Source organism: Polypterus senegalus, chromosome 9 (assembly GCF_016835505.1).
Source record: "Polypterus senegalus isolate Bchr_013 chromosome 9, ASM1683550v1, whole genome shotgun sequence".
Classification (NCBI taxonomy): Eukaryota; Metazoa; Chordata; class Cladistia; order Polypteriformes; family Polypteridae; genus Polypterus; species Polypterus senegalus.
In genome coordinates this window covers 175621753-175642884 of record NC_053162.1, presented here as the reverse complement: position 1 = coordinate 175642884, position 21132 = coordinate 175621753, and the positions used below count along the sequence as shown (strand labels likewise).

At 42.6% G+C, this 21132-nt stretch overlaps 1 protein-coding gene across 5 annotated transcripts in view; it reads right to left on the bottom strand.

The window, feature by feature from the left end:
* pip5kl1 (phosphatidylinositol-4-phosphate 5-kinase-like 1) overlaps positions 1–21132 on the bottom strand; it is a 102761-nt gene that overhangs the window by 54818 nt on the left and 26811 nt on the right. The window contains exon 1 of one of the 5 annotated variants that reach the window (XM_039764354.1): positions 1991–2108. The exons of 2 other annotated variants lie outside the window; for them this stretch is intronic. In XM_039764354.1, the coding sequence (XP_039620288.1) occupies positions 1991–2005 (15 nt within the window). In that variant the 5' untranslated portion in view covers positions 2006–2108. Of the gene's footprint in view, positions 1–1871; positions 2109–21132 lie in introns of those variants that run through there. 2 more of the 5 variants (XM_039764352.1, XM_039764355.1) reach the window with 2 other exon arrangements.

Here is a 21132-nt window from a genome sequence, read left to right as displayed (position 1 = left end):
GTGTACATATTGAGTGCAGTTGAACTCGGTTTATCTTGTGCATAGAAGTACTCCCCGAAGTTTACAGCTACGATGCAAACTACACTATTTGCATACATAAAAATACAAATTAGGTTAAGCACGCATCAAATACAGTGAATTGACTTTGGCTAAAACAACATTGCAATACACGTTTCTTAATTAATAGAATTGTGGAAACAAAAAAAAAAAAAATGTTGACAAGGGAGGAGAGAAAAGCAAAATCTCCAGTCAACAATATTCTGGGAGAGTGTTGGTTCTAACAAGCATAGTCGGACACAGTGACAGTTCTGGTGACTTTAGCCAAATTGCTGCTCACCCCCTCCTGGCCACTCTACATCATAAATATGAATAATTTATATTATTACAATTCATTGTCCAACCCGCTATATCCTAACACAGGATCACGGGCGTCTGCTGGAGCGAATCCCAGCCAGCACAGAGAGCAAGACAGGAACAAACCCCGGGCAGGGTGCCAGCCCACCGCAGGGCACACACACACACACACACACTATAGGGACAATTTAGGCCTGCCAATGCACCGTGGGATTATATTAATTATAACACACAAAGAAAAAATATAAAGTTTTCAAGTTAATAAGTACTTGAAATAAAATGTCTCACAAAAATATCACTAAATACTAGTGAAAAGCTAGACGTTATTTCTCTTTGCACAGGTACTGCTGTTTACTGTATATCTCATCGTCTTACTCCCTTTCTCTTATTTAGATTTTTTGTCAAATATTATGCAATTTTGTTTGTTTTGCTTTTATTCATCTTTGCAATATTTAGGCTTTTATAAAAGTGACCAATGAAAACATTTTACAAAATACAAACTGACTACTGCGTAATTCTTCCTATTATTTGTTACAAAGATTCGGGCTTACCATTATGAAGGCTACACCTTTAAAAATTTTTCCATGCATCCATCCACTTTCTGATCTGCGTAATCTAATTTTAGTGCCATACGGAGTCAAAGCATCACGCAAAAGACAGGAAGCAACTCTGGATAAGGTACATCAATATATGTGATAATACTATAGAATATAAAACGAGAAGAGGTCCAGAGGCCCATATTGACTGACCTGCTACTCTCCTTATTATGTCCCAGAGTGCCAGTCCGGAGATAAACGGAGGGGTGCAAGTACAGCTCCTTTGGGAGCCCAGGACTAACTGACCACCTAATGTACTGTATGTCGAGAGCTGGGCTTGAAAGAGAAAGACTGCAAACACATCCCTCACTGGCAGCTCCCTGTCACAAGGCATCTGCTTCACTTGCAAAAAAAAAAAGAGTACATGCAGCTCAGAATGTCTGTCTTTCAGATTCGCTATATATTGTAAAAAGGATTGGTGTTTTTTTCTCTTTATTGCTATTATAGCAAAAGTTAGAACGTTCCGTTAATGCATATTTTTACTATTAGGTACATTTTATACATATTTAAGTGTTAATGATTTACTTTCGTGAGTGCATTTTTATATTGCTAAATGGGAGAAAAGTTACGCGCATTCCCATCGCAATTACATCATGTCCACTGTCTTTATTAGTCGCGTTTCATTGACTTATACACGATACAGAATTAATATTAAAGAATAATACGTACAGTATATGTATTTTTTCTGCACACTCAGTGTGTGTCAGCTATCCGGATGATGCGATCACACTGATAATCGTGTAATGACTAATAAGTAAACCTTGTGCAGATGCCTGGACATAAATCACATCATATCAACACTAGGCGTTTTACTGGAAGACAATCGACCAAACGAATAAGCGAGAATAAGATCAGCGGCTGTACTGCAACTTTTACACGACTTACGAATAGCGCAGAAACATCATCACGGCCAGAATGTACCTTACATGCTTTCTCATCGTTGCTGACCAAAGTCTTCAGTGCGCTATCCATGCAAATCAACGGTTATGTGAAAAAGTCGCGAAGAATCGCTGGTACAGGTGCAATCCGCATATAGCTACCTCGCTTTCATTCATCTCTGCCTCCAGTCAAATGACCATCTAGGTGGACTTTGGGTGGGCAGTGCCTCACCGGTCCGCCGGGCGCCCATCGGAACTAAACTGGATGAAGTCAGCGGCACCGTGCGGCACGGCTTGTACCAATCAGGAGGTAGGGAGGGGTGTGCGCAGCGCCAGTATGTTACATACGGTACACGCGTAAATGCAGCTTTCTATGCATATAGAAACGTTTCAAATCCTTGGATCTCTAATCCTCGCAAGGTATCTATCCATGAACTGTTTTTATTTATTTTTTGATTTGTATAGTTTGTTTTATACCGGATTGCATTATAGTAAGTGACATCAGCCTGAACCAAAATGGACTATTGACAGCACTGCGGAGAGGCGGCGGGGTGGGTGCAGGGCTGAACGCCGGCCAGGGTGGGGTGAGGGAGGGAGTTACTTCTGGGTATGGTGTTTGAATAGTCTCAGTCTAAAACTCTCCAGTTTTGATTAGAACAATATAATAAGTACTGTATATTAAACTCTTCTGTTTGATCACTGTCAAACTGACTAACATCAAAGTAAGCCTAGCGTAGAACATAACAGTCCTCCTCCACAGCCACCTGTATAAAAAATTACATTTTTAACGTCGGCGGTTAGAGCAAAGAAGAGCATCACTGAGCTGAGAAAGAACCTTAGACCAGCGCTCCCAGTGACTTTTTGTTAAAGATAAGGAAAAGTCCAAAGCGGAACCCCCGGTTTTCTCCTCTCAAAAAGAATTATGCATCTTTGGTTGGTGGCTTCATCCATCCATTGATTAATTGTATAAATAACGTGTATGTATAACATCTCTTCTTTTACTGCTGTACCCTCAAATTTTGAAAATGAACTCGTTATTTTTTTCTGTACTGTCTTTATCCAGTGCAGGATCGAGATGAGCAGGAAGAAGTACGATCAGCAATGGACTCGAGGCAAAAACGATCTCCGGACTGTGTGCAGGTCCATCACAGAGCACAGTTTTCTTTTTCTTTTTTTTTTTACATTTGTCTCCTGAATTCAAAAATGGTCGAAACTATTTGTAATAGTCACCCCAAATCTTCTTATTGGTAATTATATACACTACTTTACCAGGCTTTAGGGAGCGAGGCCAGTGGTTAGCTCTGCTGCCTCACGTGACCAGTGGTCTGAATTCGAATCCCGCGCCTGCCCACTTGTCCTCCGGGTGGAGTTTGCACGTTCTCCCGTGTTTATTTGGCCTTTCCTTTGTTGTTCCGGTTCTCTTCACACAATGCAGGCAGATTAACTGGCGATTCCAAATTGGTCCAAATGTGAATGCAGATGGGTGTATTAGCGAGTCCAGTGTCAGACTGGCAATGCGTCCATGGCTGGCTCTTGTTTCGCACAAGTGCTGGTATACGTATTGATTCTGCTTTCTGTATTAAGTGGGTATGAGAATGACAGAAGGAAAGGAAAAATAAGGGAGGAACAAAGATACACCCATGGGGCGACAAACGCGTCCCTACGGTCCAAATAAGGTGAAGAAGGAGGACTGTAAGGATTTAAAGGTAAAATTAATATTCCCTTTAGGTCCAACAGATATATTACACGTATCGTGGCAGAAATACGGCGATCGACTACGAAACTGGTACGAAATAGCCAACCGTAATTATAAATGGATATCTTTCTTTATAATGATATTTATCATAACACGTATGTATAGGATTTAAACACATATAGTAGCTTTTATGGTAGTAAAATGATGCAGCGACTACACCCGCTTAGAGGTCCGTCCCGTTCCGTGTTGTTTAAATTCTGTTAGTTCTCCCCTGGTTGCAGATTTCCGTCCAACGGCAGGCTATCAACACCATTACGGATGCGTCTACGATATGTTGGTGTCCAGTACTGGAAAGGCTTCTGTATTCCTATACCGGGGAAAACTCCTGTTCCTGGCAACACTGAAGGTGTCAAAGGATGGAAGAAGGACTTGGGTCACTGTGGAAGTCATTACATATTAACACAGATTATACGATCACTGCCACCTTTACAAGCGCCCGTTACAAATGTGCAACAGAAAAGTAAGCGGTTTAAATTGGTCTTCCAACAGTTACACAACGATATACACTGTGTGCACAATTATTAGGCAAGTGAGTATTTTGACCATATCATCATTTTTAATGCGTATATTCCAACTCCAAGCTGTATTAACTTGAATGCTTATTGGATTTAAGCACGTCAGGTGATGTGTATTTGTGTAATGAGGGAGGGTGTGGCCTAAGGAGATCAACACCCTATATCAAGGTGTGCAGAATTATTAGGCAGCTAGTTTTCCTCAGGCAAAATGGGCCAAAAAGAGATTTAACTGACTCTGAAAAGTCAAAAATTGTAAAAAGTCTTTCAGAGGGATGCAGCACTTTTGGAATTGCTAAGATATTGGTGTGTGATCACAGAACCATCAAACATTTTGTTGCAAATAGTCAACAGGGTCGCAAGAAACGTGTTGAGAACAAAAGACGCAAATTAGCTGCCAAAGATTTGAGAAGAATCAAACGTGAAGCTACCAGGAACCCATTATCCTCCAGTACTTTCATATTCCAGAGCTGCAACCTACCTGGAGTGCCCAGAAGTACAAGGTGTTCAGTGCTCAAAGACATGGCCAAGGTAAGGAGGGCTGAAACCCAACCACCACTGAACAAGAAACATAAGTTGAAACGTCAAAACTGGGCCAAGAAATATCTGAAGACAGATTTTTTCAAAGGTTTTATGGACCGATGAGATGAGAGTGACTCTTGATGGACCAGATGGATGGACCTGTGGATCAGTAATGGGCACAGAGCTCCACTCCAACGTGGAGGTGGGGTACTGGTATGAGCTGGTATTTTTAAAGATGAGCTAGTTGGACCTTTTGCATTGAAGATGAACTCAAAATCAACTCCCAAACCTACTGCCAGTTTTTCGAAGACACTTTCTTCAAACAGTGATACAGGAAGAAGACCATGATTTTTATGCAGGCCAATGCTCCATCACTTGGCATCGAAGTTCTCCACTGCGTGGCCAGCCAGTAAAGGCCTTAAAGATGAAGGAATAATGACATGGCCCCCTTCCTCATCTGACCTAAACCCTATCGAGAACTTGTGGGCACTTCTTAAACGCTAGATTTACGGGGGAGAAAAACAATACACCTCTCTGAAGAGTGTCTGGGAGGCTGTAGTCACTGCTCCACAAAAAGCTGATCGTCAACAGATCAAGAAACTGACAGACTCCATGAATGGAAAGGCTTATGACTGTTATTGGAAAGAAGGGTGGCTATATTGGTCATTGATTGATTGATTGATTTTTTTTGAAATGTCAGAGATGTTTATTTGTAAATTTTGAGGTGTTTGTTTATTATTCTCACTATAACAGATGAAAATAAACAAGTGAGATGGGAAAAGTTTCATTTTTCCTTTAGTTGCATAATAAATCTGCACACTAATAGTTGCCTAATAATTGTGCGCACATATGTATTCCCCTGATGATGTTCACACTCACATTTCCGTTGTGAAACATTCAGGTTTCAGGTTTATTAACATTTTGGATTGACTGATAGCACTGTGTTTGTTCCATATTAAAATTAATCCTCAAAAATACAACTTGCCTAATAATTGTGCACACAGTGTAGTTTCACTTGTATTTTGTGGGCATTTCATCACTTTTATTTCTTTTTCCTTGATTAATAAAAAGTGTTGCTTTGGATACATTTTTAAGGATCCTTTTGGTTGTTGTCAGCGTCTACTCTCATTTTTGCAAACAGATGGGAAGCAGCTCTCGTATCAAACATTGAAACTTGAATACATAATAAAATGAAGTATCCTGTTACACTAAAAGCCTCAGAACTTAATGGGTTAACCTTTGCTGTTATAGATGATCTATCCAGCAATATCAATTATTAATCTGATTTGTATACCAAACACATTTCTGGTGTCTTAACAGTTGTGGTAGTTTTAGCTTTCACTATTTACAGGGAACAGGCCACAAAGCAGATCATTTCACCACTTTGCTGCTTTACCCCAAACCACTCTACCTAATCATTTTACTTATTTATTTTAAGTTTATTATTAAGTTTTATTTATATATTAAAACCACACAACAATTCCATCACCCCATACAACAAAAACAGTTGTGCTAAGGAACATTCCTGTTAAGGATTAGTCATTTTTCCCACTTTCATCTCTTAACTGAAGACCATAATCGCTCCAAAACATTGGACCAGACATCCATCCTACTCGTACATACAGTGTGATTCAAAAGATCCATCCCTTTTCAAAATGATTTATTTCACGTGTAAATCATTACAGAACAATGCAGTAAATTGCTAATGGTTTAGATGCCCATAAAGTTTATTATTTAATTTTTATGTAAAGTGCTCAATATAACCTCCTCCAGCTGTATGGACAACATCAACGTGATAGTCAAATCATCCCGTACTCAACTGAGCATGCGGTTTTGTGCAAAACACTTTCTGCTCAGGGGTTGCCATCTCCTCGCAGACTGAAGGGAGCCATCTTCTAGCTACAGTCAGAAACTCTATGACCCCCTCCTTCAATTGATTTGCTCCTCACGGTTAAATAAAAATATGGCACTTTGAAGCTGGATGCGTCTTTTTGAATCGCCCTGTATTTTGGATTTTAACTCGATGCCTCTTAAAGCTTTATTTCCCCTTTCCCCAATATTCGAAAGCCTATCCATCTCTCTGTAGATGCTGCAAAACAGCACTTCTCAATATCTCTCATAAGTTTCCTTTCTAGCTCCAAAATCACATTAGCCATTATGAATGTAGTGAGAAGTCAAGCAAAGTGACACCTTTTATTAGCTAACAAAAATGACTACAATGTGCAAGCTTTCGAGGCAACACAGGCCCCTTCTTCAGCCAAGGGTTACATGAGAATGGAACTTATAAGAAACTAAACATTGTACCACATAAACGTGTTTCTCATGCTTGTGAATTATTAAAGACATACACAAAACACCAGATCATAAAAATGTACAGAAAGTTTTGAGTTTACTGAATTGTATGTGGTTGAGAAAAAGTAAGATATTGTCATGCATGGGTGTCTGAGGATCATCTTCCAGGCTCAAACAAGGTACACAATACCACACAGCTAACAGCATCGACTCTTTTTCCTCTGCAGTGCCAAGAAGATGCCCAATGAGAGCAGTTAGTCCCCACCCACTACACCCACCCCACCCCTTCCAGTCTCGATTATATAAGATCAGGAGCTCCCTGAAGATGGCAGCTTAGTTTAAGAAAGAAACCCCACATGACAGAGCTGTCTGCCACTGACCTCGAGAGAGCTGATCTTTTGGACAAGCCTTCTAAGGAGTGATGACAGAAACAGAAGAGTCTGAGAGATCAAATCAACTGAAGCAATTGATTCCCAAACAGATTGGATCATTCGGAATGTTGCAAACATCACATCACAGTGACACCTAGTGGTAGAAAATGACCAGTAAACTTTGTTTCGAAGCCAACACATTCTCTTGAGCTGTCGTCCAATGATGTACTATTGCATTACAGTGGACCCTTGACTTACGAACTCAAATCGTTCGCGAGGGCTGGTTGTAACTCAAGTTGGTTGTAAGTCAGGACTGTTTTTCCCATAAGAAATAATGGAAATACCCATAATGCACTCCGAACCTCCCACAGCAACACTTACTTAACCTTTACATAAAAAAATGGGTTGTATAATGCGCATAATTTACCAAAACACCAATAATTTTTCTAATGTACTAACCAAAAAGTTATAAAAAGTGCCTAGCCTACCAGAAACAACAATTTCATACTGTACTCACCATTTAATTTAACATTTTTTGGCTGCAGGAAGGGAGGAGGAGGAGAATGAAACAGAAGGTGGTTATTGTTTAGAAGGAGCCTCCTTATGCAAATCTTTTCTTTGTAAAATTATCGAGATGGTGGATTTCGACATACTGTACATACCGTATTTATTCCCCAAAAATTAGCATTAGAAAATCAGGTGCGCGTCATACACGGGGAAACTTCTTCTGCTTGGGCTCACTCGTGCACTCACGCTCTCTCTCTCTCACTCGCTCGCCCACTCGCGCTCTCTCTCTCTCACTCGCTCGCCCACTCGCGCTTTCTCTCTCTCTCTCTCGCGCTCGCTCGCCCACTCTCGCCCACTCGCGCTCTCTCTCTCTCTCTCTCGCTCGCCCACTCGCGCTCTCTCACTCGCTCGCCCACTCGCACGACAGTGCTCGCTCTCTCTCTAAACACTTCCTATACAATCACAACGCACATCGTACACGGGGCAAAACTTTTTGCGAAATTTTATTTGTAAAAATTAGGGTGCACGTCTTACATGAGGGTGCGTGGTAAATGATTAAATACGGTATTAGCGGGATCGGTCACATGAACACCACTCTTATATTTCCACACAATTTCCTTCTTCGTTTCGATTGTGATCGCTTTCTTTACCTTCGTTACCTTCTCTTCCTTCCTTAGCAATTATGCGTCTTGCTTGCCATGGTCTTAGAGAATTATATATATAGATAAATCACTGCACTGACCGAAATTACGTCCACAAACACATGTATCTGGTCTCCGACTGATGCTTACGAAGCGGATTACATGTGACCACATTCGGGTCGTAACGCAAGATGTTGGTCGTAAATCAAAACAAAAATTTTGGTCGTAAATCAAGTTGTTTATATGTCGACTACTAGCCCACGCCCGCCATAGCATACGGCAGTGTAAGAATAGGAACAGAAAACGGTGAGAAAGGAATTCAGAAATCGAGAAGAAATAAGTACTTCTTGAAAGACGCAGTTTGCATTTAGAATTTCCGGCCAAGTAGGATTACATGTGGAAGTGATGGCTTTCCGAATTTACGTACTATGGCCATGGCATCCTGCTAGTTTTGTTGCATGTATCTTGGGCTTCCTGGAAATGTGGACGGTAATATGATCATTTTGTCTACACGTACGTTGTTATTTTCAGCGTTTGCTTGCAGTGCGTCTGTATTCAAACATTGTATTGTTTCACGCACAGATCTTGTTGATGTAATCTGAAATAGTTGAGACGCGCGCCCTCTGTTTTAACATACGCATCTACGACGTACTTACTGTTGGAATAGTTTGCCGCTGGAGTGCAAAATACTAAATGTAATCCTCATTGGTAATGTGTACGCTTAAAATTGGCATTGAGTAAGCCTGATTCGGTTGGCGGTTCTTTTATTGGGTACATGTTGTAAATCTTTGTGCCAGCCAATGTCTCCATAAGGGAATAAAAGTGGGTAAACCATAGGATCGCAATTCATATTGAGCGTGGAAATCTGTTTACAGGAGTGGCGTATGGGACAGATGTAAATATCCCTTTCGGCAGGCGTTTCGCCATCTTCTCCGATGAAAATCGCTGCAATGTCGGGGCATTGTATCGTCGTAAATCCTGCCCAGGGTTTTCCTTGAAAACCATTCGTACAGATGCTGTTGGATTGGACTGAGCGATTTCATGCATGTGTTTGTATGATTTAGCGAAGGGGTAAATGGTTCTGAGCATGGAATCTAGCTGGAGAAGTACCTTTTCGCTGCATGCAGAGTTTGCTTTATTTTGTAAGCGTACTTCAGTAGGTTGCGCTGTGTCAGAAACATACAACTGTCCATATCCTGGAGAGGTAGAAGTGTTAGCGTACTGTGGAGAGATTTGGTGAGAAATGTGCCCGTGTATTTTAAAACAGTATGCTCCGTGGCCAGGAGGTTAAGTTATCTATGCACGCATGGAAGCAAACGCTAGAGAAGAGTTGTACAGTGGAACCTCGGTTTACGACCAAAAAGTTCACCAAACTTTTGTCTCCGTTCACGACCACACACTTGGTATACGAACAAGCCAGTTTCCCTTTAGGTTTGTACATTCAGTCTCTCCCTGTGCATTTCCTGTGCAGCGAGCGAGCGGGACACACACACGCACACGAGAGAGACACACACGCACACGAGAGAGACGCACACGAGAGAGACACACACACACAAGAGACACACACACACGCACACGAGAGACACACACGAGAGACACACACACGAGAGACACACACACACGAGAGAGACACACACACGCACACGAGAGAGACACACACACGCACACGAGAGAGACACACACACACGAGAGAGACACACACACCACACGAGAGAGACACACACACCACACGAGAGAGACACACACACACAGAGAGAGACACACACACACACGAGAGACACACACGAGAGAGACACACACACACACGAGAGAGACACACACACACACACGAGAGACACACACACACACGAGAGAGACACACACACACACGAGAGAGACACACACACACGAGAGAGACACACACACACGAGAGAGACACACACACACACACGAGAGACACACACACACAGAGAGACACACACACACAGAGAGACACACACACACACGAGAGACACACACACACACACACAGAGAGACACACACACACGAGAGAGACACACACACACACACGGAGAGACACACACACCACACGAGAGAGACACACACACACACACGAGAGACACACACACACAGAGACACACACAGAGACACACACACAGAGAGACACACACACACGAGAGAGACACACACACACACAGAGAGACACACACACGAGAGACACACACACGAGAGAGACACACACACACGAGAGAGACACACACACACACACGAGAGACACACACACACGAGAGAGACACACACACACACACGAGACACACACACACGAGAGACACACACACACACCACACAGAGACACACACACACGCGAGAGACACACGAGAGACACACCACACGAGAGACACACACACACACGAGAGAGACACACACACCACACGAGAGAGACACACACACCACACGAGAGACACACACACACACGAGAGAGACACACACACACACACGAGAGACACACACACACGAGAGAGACACACCTGACACAGAGACGCACACACACAGAGAGAGACACACACGCACACGAGAGAGACACACACACACACGAGAGACACACACACACACAGCAGAGACACACACACACAGAGAGACAACGCGAGACACACACACACAGAGAGACACACACACACACGAGAGAGACACACACGCACACGAGAGACACACACGCACACGAGAGAGACACACACACACAAGAGACACACACACACACACACAGAGACACACACACAAGAGAGACACACACACACGAGAGACACACACACACACACGAGAGACACACACACACACACGAGAGACACACACACACGAGAGAGACACACACACACACACAGAGAGACACACACACACACACGAGAGACACACACACGAGAGACACACACACGAGCGAGACACACACACAAGAGACACACACAGAGCTCCGCTGAAAGAGACACACGAAACAGCGAGAGAGAGAGGGAAGGCTGGACGCATAAGGTAGAAAAGGCTTGTTTTATGTTTTCAGTTCTGTTTCCAGCGATCGGTTCGTAGCGTGCATTGTGCCGATGTTACTTTTCTTGGTGGTTTATTAAATTACAGATTTTTCAAATGTTCATTTTTTTTCCTGTGCTTAAAACTCATTAAAAAAGGTGTTTTTAGCGAGCAGTTCCTAGCACTATAGCGCGAACTCTTGCAGTGTTAGTTTTCTCTGTTGTTCAAGGTTTTCTCAGTGTTATTCAATGTTTTTACATTTAGTTTACCATTACGCTGTGCATTCTATGATATAATTAACTATATTTGTGCTTAAAAACTAAAAAAATATATATTTACCCAGAGGAGGGGGAAAGCCGGGACTCGACCTGCCTCACCGAAGATACAAAACTTTGAGCCGGTAGGACCACAGGTGTCTTCCACTCAGGTTGACTCTACCCCTCCTATTAATTTGGAGGGAGTCCTGACCTCTGCCGATCCTCCAAAAAAATTTACACAGAAATCTAAAAACAAACAATCGGGGCAGATGATGAATGACAAACTTGTCAGTTCTGATGCTCCACAATTTTTAACATCTACCTTAAATAATCCAAATCCACTAGTTCACCCTAAATGGATGGAGGCAATGGGCATAGAGGAGGATATTAGAGTCATCTCTGTCATCCTTAAAGAATACGGGGCGGCAATGTATGGGCTGGGTTACACGGTCAAGAGAGACGACGGCCGAGGTGGTGGTGGCTTTCTTAGGCCTAAACCACATCATTCGAGGCTCCGTCTCTGATTTTGATAAAGTGGTTTCCCAGCTAATTAATAACATGAAGCATTGTTTCCCGGTGGCGGATCATTATCTTTCCCTGCTGCCACCAGTATATGATGGGCACATGGGACAAAAGATAGAGGAATTTAATTCGGCCATACAAAAACATCGTAAATTGGTAGATGGCGTTTTCCCCATGTGCTCATCTAAATTTAAAGAAAACTTCGTCGGCCAAGGCAATACTCACTAAAGAATCGGCGGTGAGGTTGGTCGACTCCTGGGGGTCTTGGGTTTAGATGGGCCTGCCCCCCAGGACTAAGGGGTGGCCTATCTGTATCCCGACGCCTAAACTTAAGATCGTGGACCGGGGCTCAAATTTGGAGTCAAGGCAGCCTCGGTCCTAACAGCAGTTTTATCTTCCTGTTGTTTTTAGATGGGCCTACCCTACTGCAGATTCTGAACTTAAAGTCAGTGAGGGTGGGTCCATATTGTAACTAGAGCCCTGATGTTAAGATAGTGGAGGGGGCTTTTGAGATTAGATTTAATGTAGTCCTCTCCACTATCGGCCTAGTTATTCTTATCTTTGTCCGTGTGTTTCTTTTAGCCCTGATAAATTCCTAAATTTGAAATCTGATCCGTTTTAACCCTTGTTTTTTCTAAATTTTATAACCCTTTGTATTGTTTTTAGCCCTCTAGGATGATTTTAGGGACCGTAATTATAAATTATTTTAGACCATATATGAGGTTGTTTTAAAATTTTTAAAAATTTATTTATACACTACTTTATGGTCGTTTTATAATAATTGTATGGAGGGGTCTATTTTAAATCATTTTTTGGGGGGGTGTTTAAATACTATAGGGCTTGGACAGGGATAAGGGATGTGCCGGGGAAGTATAGTAGACATACCATACGTCAGAAGTGTACCAGTGCGTTGGTGTGCCCCAAATTTGGGGTACACACAATCTCCATTAACCCTAACCTAACCCTGTACTCTCAGATGTGTTCACGATAATTTTTAGCTTCTGATGTTTGCTGTGTAAGAAGCTGTTGTAGAGACACAGGTGGCTCCCGCAAAGGTGGTGAAGCTACTTTACCGTCGTGGCAGCACCTCGAGTACTTGTTGGATGTGTTACGCTCAGCAGGCCAGTACAGTGCATGACGTGGAAGACGACCAATAGGAATCGAGAAATGACGTGTCGGCTGCGTGTGGGCGGGGCCGGTTTTGAAGTGGAAGCAGGAGGAACCGGAAGAGAAATATATATAAGAGATATTCATCTACATCTATATGTATATATTTGCAACCATTGTAGATAAAAGAAAATGATATATTAAAGTACTTTTTATTCCTAAGCTTTTGACACCCGTCAGGTATCTTCATCAGAGTTCAGATTAATTTGTTACACATAATCAGACTATAACAAAAACACGGCTCTATACAAGACACTCGGGAAATTGAGGCAAAACTTGGCAAAAAGCTGAGGTTTACATGGACTTTTATGTTGTTGCAAGTTGTGTCATGTGAGGTAGGAGCCAATAAACAGTGCAATGAAAAGATGCAAGTTTATTACTTGTAATTTTGTGACTTTTAAACTATTTAAGTGTTATTTTGTGGTTAAAATATTCTGATTAAAAGTTGCGAGCTTTCATTCAGTTTTTGCAATGTTGAAAGGATGAATGGGACATTCTGAAACAGGACGTGACATCATGAAACCCTGTTCAGTCGCGTGACTTTCTCTGTGTTTCACTGTTTCAAATTTGCCATCACTACTCATAGACTATCCATCCATCCATTTTCTAACCCGCTGAATCCGAATACAGGGTCACGGGGGTCTGCTGGAGCCAATCCCAGCCAACACAGGGCACAAGGCAGGAACCAATCCTGGGCAGGGTGCCAACCCACCACAGGACACACACACAAACACACCCACACACCAAGCACACACTAGGGACAATCTAGAATTGCCAATCCACCTAACCTGCATGTCTTTGGATTGTGGGAGGAAACCCACGCAGACACGGGGAGAACATGCAAACTCGGGAAGCGAACCCGGGTCTCCTAACTGCGAGGCAGCAGCGCTACCACTGCGCCACCGTGCCGCCCTCTCATAGACTATGTTGGCAGTTATTCTACCAGTTTTCAGCTGTGCCACCATATGTGTTGTGGCAAGCGGCTGGGGGTGGCACCCAGCCGAGATGCCCAGAAGGACCGAAGGAGGGATTACGCCTCCTCCAGACCACGAGGAGGCAACCACCCTCGTGGCTTTGGGGACCTCCAGGGGGCGCCCCGATGCCTGGAAAGCCCTGGTCCTCAGCACTTCCTCCACACCCGGAGGTGCTGGGTGGAAGACGACCAGGGACACCCGGAGTGCTTTCAGGTGTGCGGCCGGTGCTTCTGCTACACTGGGGAGTGCCGGCGGAAGATTATCGGGAGGATTGGAAAGGAGGCGGCCTGAAGAGAGAGGCCTGGACTCTGGGCGAGTTTTGAGGTTGTGTGCTTCACTGTATGTAGTATTTATACATAAAGCGTGTGTTGGGTGACTTATAATGATGTCCGCCTGTCTGTGTCCAGGCCGCTTCCCACCATATATGTATATTTTAGTTCTGTTTTGTTGAACTTTGGCAGTAAATGGGGTGGCCCGGTTGGCACTCCAGCTGTTCTCTGGGTCTCCCCTGATTCCTTCCCATCTGACAATAAGTTGACTGCATTAGTGGCTCTCACTTCATCCAATTTCTGCTGCACCCAACAAAATGCTATTAATAAATGTGCTAGCCTGACAACTCTTAGTCTTTCTTTGGATGATATTCTGTCCTTTTGTAGGTTTCCTCCACTCAGAGTGGACTCTCGGCCCGAAATTGCCGTGGAGTAATCTTTGTTGTGCCTTGTAGCACATTTGTTTGGTGTCAACATGGTGGGAAGTATGTCTTGGCATTTAAAGAAGATCCATTCAGCATTTTGAGAAATGATCTGTTTGGAATGGGATCATACAAAGTTAGGCCGTAAAAGCGTCGGGCAGAGCTAATAGAAATCATTCAAATCAAGTTCCTTTCTCATCTCTGTGATTTCAGTTACCTTTTACTGTCCTTGTAGATTTGTTTTCCTCATTATTACTTTACGTGCACAGCTACTTACTGTACTTCAGCATTAACCCACTCCTCAGGTCTTTTTCAGAAAGCAGAAGGTCCCTGCAGCCATTTTGGATGATCCTCAATGATTAAGGCACTTTTCATTCTTACCCACGCGCTGGCGGATCTGTGCAGCCTTAACCTGCCGCTGTACAAATGATGTGTTGTTTGAAAAGCATAAAAACGCAGATTGTAATGAATCTGATGAGGGACTTTGTGCTTTGTGAATTCTGTCAGCCAGCAGATAACCAGGGGCCTCATGTATAAATGGTGCGTACGCACAGAAATGTTGCGTAAGATTTTTTCCACGTTCAAATCGCGATGTATAAAACCTACACTTGGCGTAAAGCCGCGCACTTTTCCACGGTACCTCATACCTTGTCGTACGCAAGTTCTCCGCTCGGTTTTGCAGACTGGCGGCACCCAGCATCAAAGCAATGATACTGTTCCTGTGTGGTTACTCATTATTTTCATGACGCGGCTTTATAAATACACCGAAACTAACCGCATATTGTTTATCAGTGTAACGCATCTGATTGTAATTAACTCGTAACAATATAACGGTCCAGGGAACAGCCATAGTATTCCAAATACCATAACTGCTTTAGTGTTGTTACTCTCACTGCACCTTCCTCTTATTTTTCTTCTTCTTTCAGCTCCTCCCGTTAGGAGTTGCCACAGCGGATCATCTTTTTCCATATTTCTCTCACTGCACCACTCGGAGTATTTATATCACTGTATCTGAGTGTGAATCACAGCAGCAGCTGATCGGAAAGAGAATTATCGGTATACAGCTTCAAGGACACGCTGTCTCAGCCACGGCAAAACGTTTTAAAGCCTTTCCTGACCTCGCGGTTCAGAAACAGTTTCATCCCAAGAACTTTAAATGCACTCAATCAATTGCTCCTTGTAGAACTGTTTGTACTTATAAGTACAATCACCCCACTGTAAACTTGCACTACAGTTATAATATCTCACAACCTGAGCCACTTTATAAAGGGTGTATTTACATATGATGACGATATCATTTTAAGGTGAAATGCAGCAAAATATGTTTGTTAAATTATACACATAAAACTTTAACTTCATTTAAATAATCTATATTCTTCACTGGGAGTGTCGTGAAGGATAGAATAATTAAACATGTACTACGAAGATATTTCAATGTTCCTTAAACGTTTTGAAGAATCGGTGCTAAGCTTACAGATGGCTTAACGTCTATTACAGAGCTGATTGTATGGCGATCGGTTACTTGGGGAAAGAAAAGCAAGGACTGCAGTGGCGGCTACGACAATATATATTGAATATAAAACAGAAAGAGAAAATAACAGCACAGCAAAAAACGCAGCGACAAATTTCGACAAAAGATAAATGCTTGTCATGAGCACGAGGCGGCTAAGCAGTGTCTGCAACATACGTGGCCATCCACCGTGCATAAGCTACCTTACTGACATTGGCGGCGAAGGAGCCACCGATTCTTCCTCTGCCCAGTGCCACCACAAGCCTAGAGCCGCCCCTGAGTACTGCTGCAATAAATTATTTCATCGAAGTGAAACACATGTTTAATAACGTGCTTTAACTCCTATCATCATGAAAATGATATCACGTATACATCTCAGTATTTTAGTTATTCAGAGAGCTGTAATATCACGAATGTAATGGACTCTGTGTCCAGTTGGAGGAAGAGAGCGGTTTAAGAAGCAAGTAGTGATTCACACACACAGAGCACATAGAAAATCAAATACAAAACAAAGCATTTAACGTGCTACTTTAATTACGATGTGATTTGAGAAACTGGTTAATTAAACAAATTTAAGATGAAGTTTATGATGTTCTACTTTAATGACAAAATAAACTACGTGATTAAAGTGGAAATGTCGAGATTGAAGTTGACATTTCGTGCTTTTTCCCCACCGTGTGGCTTTTTTCTCTGTACCCTAATAAGCTTTCATATGACACTCAGACAGTGGGTTTACAACTCTTCTTTTCACGGCGACTTTGATATGTGACTTCTTTTTTATTTCCGGCATTGTGCGATCTTGTGAATGTGAGCTTTCAAGTTTCTCCAACACGCTATGTCACTCGATCAACTTCATTTTGTTAATTATACTACGGTTTATTTGAACAAATAGTATGTTTTTCCTTTGCCTCCACTTGGTATTCGCTGAAATTCTTATATTTTCCCCCGTGCTTTTCTCATTGTCTTTTCACAGAAGGCTGCGCTTAAGGGCGATTTATATTGATTTGCATATTCAAAGAGGGTAATTCTGGGAGGATTGGGGGCGTTACATAATGCGCGTGCACGAGCGTTAGTTTTCACGCTGATCGGGATTTATGGAGCGGAAGAACGTGGAAGTTGGAGTACGCACGGATTCCTGCATCTGGATTTTTCTGTGCGTAAACACATTTCGGCTTTTGTGCTTACGCCATGTTATAGTGCGAGTTCTACGCACGGCGTTATACATGAGGCCCCAGATCCTCAAATCCAGTCTGGAGAGCTCATACCAGTGAATGACAGCAATAACACTGCTGAACAGGCTGCTCATCTGATGTTGTAAAACTCAAATTGAGAAGGAATGCTCTTCACTTTCTTTTTTAATATTGTCTCATCTCGATTGAAAGGCATAAAGCTAGCAGATGATAACGAGCTGAACGAGGGAATCTGTGCTTTATCAATGGACCAAATCAAGTCACCAAAACTGATTTGTAAGTTTGCATGCATCCATTTAACAGCCAAGGCACACATAGTCTCTCTATATATAAAAAAAAATCCTGGAATGTAAAAGCCAGGCGACGAGACGTGATCTTTTCGGAAGTTCTCGAAAGACATTTTAAAGACCCACGAGACAACAAAGATGGGTCACGGAGCGTCTCGCGGGGACCGTAAACATGAGACTTGGTGCCAAGAGATTGTCCCAGGGCAGTCTCACAGGGACGTGGAACATCGAAGAGTCTTGCAAGACATGCCCATCTTATCAAATAAGAGCTCGGACAGCTACAGTCACGTGGCACACACAGCAAAGATGAAAGAGCAGTGCGGAGAAATGAGATACACATGCAGAGAAAGGTACAGAATATGAAAGCAGTTACAGTCGAAAGTATTTTAGCGTCCCAGCCAAGATGAAGCCTTTTTTGTTTTAAGTGACCGTTAGGTCCGTTCGAGGGAGGGCAGAGTGCAGCACGGCAGACGGATAGCTGGGTGCTGATTGATGAGGAAAGGTTGGAGGGGATGCTAGAAAGTTGTGTTTGGGGTTACGCAGTCGGCGATTGTTAAAGCAGAACTTTTGTGACCCTTTATTACGTCAGTCGCTACAGTACCAAAAAAAAAAAAGAGATAGCACAGATCACATTGACGCAAACAAAAGGAAATTAGTTTAAGCCAGAGAAGTTCAAAACCGGGGTTTAACTCGCATGCATTTATTGGTTACTTTGCAAAAACAAATATTAACTGCTGATGATGTGGATCGTTTTGTCTGTGCTGAAATTCCAAACAGAGAAACCTGTCCTACATTATGGTACAAAAGTCATTAAACACGTCTCACTGACCTCATTTAAAAGACTCAGCATATTGGGACACAAAAGATTCCAAATATTGTTTTTACAGAAGTCCTGAAATGAAAGTGAAGCTGATGAAATAGCAACAATTCAAAGAAAAAAAAATCTGGAAAACCAAACATGGGGGTTGGCGAGCGAAGCAAGCAGGGGGCGAAGCCCCCTAGTTTAGTAAAATTAAAATTCTGAGAATTGACCATATTAGATAATAACCCAAATAACCCTTTCAGGAGAGCTAGAGCCTTAGTCAGCTTCCTCTGCCCATTTCACACCATGGTGGAGATGCCTTATTGTGTACCCCATCTCTCAGTAGACTGGCACAACTCCTCAGGCTACCTGAATTAAAATGTAAAGACAATTATGACACAACTTGAAATGCAAGTTATGATATCTTAAAACTGATTATGGATATCTTTTTACAATATGTCTATTTCGTGAAATGTTAAACGTATTCTCAAATATCTGCAGTGCATTTCCAGGTGTCTTGAAATAAAAATAAGCCTCTGTGCACTCTGAAGAATTAAAATATCTCAATATACACTCACCTAAAGGATCATTAGGTACACCACACTAATACGGTGTTTGACCGCCTTTCGCCTTCAGAACTGCCTTAATTCTACGTGGCATTGATTCAACAAGGTGCTGAAAGCATTCTTTAGAAATGTTGGCCCATATTGATAGGATAGCATCTTGCAGTTGATGGAGATTTGTGGGATGCACATCCAGGGCACGAAGCTCCGTTCCACCACATGCCAAAGATGCTCTATTGGGTTGAGATCTGGTGACTGTGGGGGCCATTTTAGTACAGTGAACTCATTGTCATGTTCAAGAAACAAATTTGAAATGATTCGAGCTTTGTGACATGGTGCATTATCCTGCTGGAAGTAGCCATCAGAGGATGGGTACATGGTGATCATGAAGGGATGGACATGGTCAGAAACAATGCTCAGGTAGCCCGTGGCATTTAAACGATGCCCAATTGGCACTAAGGGGCCTAAAGTGTGCCAAGAAAACATCCCCCACACCATTACACCACCACCACCAGCCTGCACAGTGGTAACAAGGCATGATGGATCCATGTTCTCATTCTGTTTACGCCAAATTCTGACTCTACCATTTGAATGTCTCAACAGAAATCGAGACTCATCAGACCAGGTGACATTTTTCCAGTCTTCAACTGTCCAATTTTGGTGAGCTCGTGCAAATTGTAGCCTCTTTTTCCTATTTGTAGTGGAGATGAGTGGTACCCGGTGGGGTCTTCTGCTGTTGTAGCCCCTCCGCCTCAAGGTTGTGCGTGTTGTGGCTTCACAAATGCTTTGCTGCATACCTCGGTTGTAACGAGTGGTTATTTCAGTCAAAGTTTCTCTTCTATCAGCTTGAATCAGTCGGCCCATTCATTCTCCTCTGACCTCTAGCATCAACAAGGCATTTTCGCCCACAGGACTCCTGCATACTGGATGTTTTTTCCTTTTCACACCATTCTTTGTAAACCCTAGAAATGGTTGTGCGTGAAAATCCCAGTAACTGAGCAGATTGTGAAATACTCAGACCGGCCCGTCTGGCACCAACAACCATGTCACGCTCAAAATTGCTTAAATCACCTTTCTTTGCCATTCTGACATTCAGTTTGGAGTTCAGGAGATTGTCTTGACCAGGACCACACCCCTAAATGCATTGAAGCAACTGCCATGTGATTGGTTGATTAGATAATTGTATTAATGAGAAATTGAACAGGTGTTCTTAATAATCCTTTAGGTGAGTGTATATCAAGTTATGCAGCTCGGTATCTCACGGTATTTCCTTTAAAAATGTATATTTGCAATTGGAGTTCCCTTCTTTTTCAGACATTTTGAAGTGAATTTGAGATCTCTTACATTGCACTGCTGAGTTTTCTTGAGATATTTCGAAATGAATTTCAGATATCTCAAAATGGTCTGCTTGTCATTTCAGAACGTCTTGTGCTGCATTGAAGAGAACACAAAATGCATTGCAGATATCTTCACACTGACGTACATTTAAGATATCTCACGTATGAATCCTTTCCAGCTAAAATTCTGGTAACTTGAAAAATGGGTTTCTTCTCCACTTTTAGATATTTTAAAATGTATTTAAAGATATCTATCCATCCATTATCCAACCCACTATGTCCTAACTACAGGGTCACGGGGGTCTGCTGGAGCCAAACCCAGCCAACACAGGGCGCAAGGCAGGAAACAAACCCCGGGCAGGGTTACACCGCATGGCACACACACACCAAGCACACACGAGGGACAATT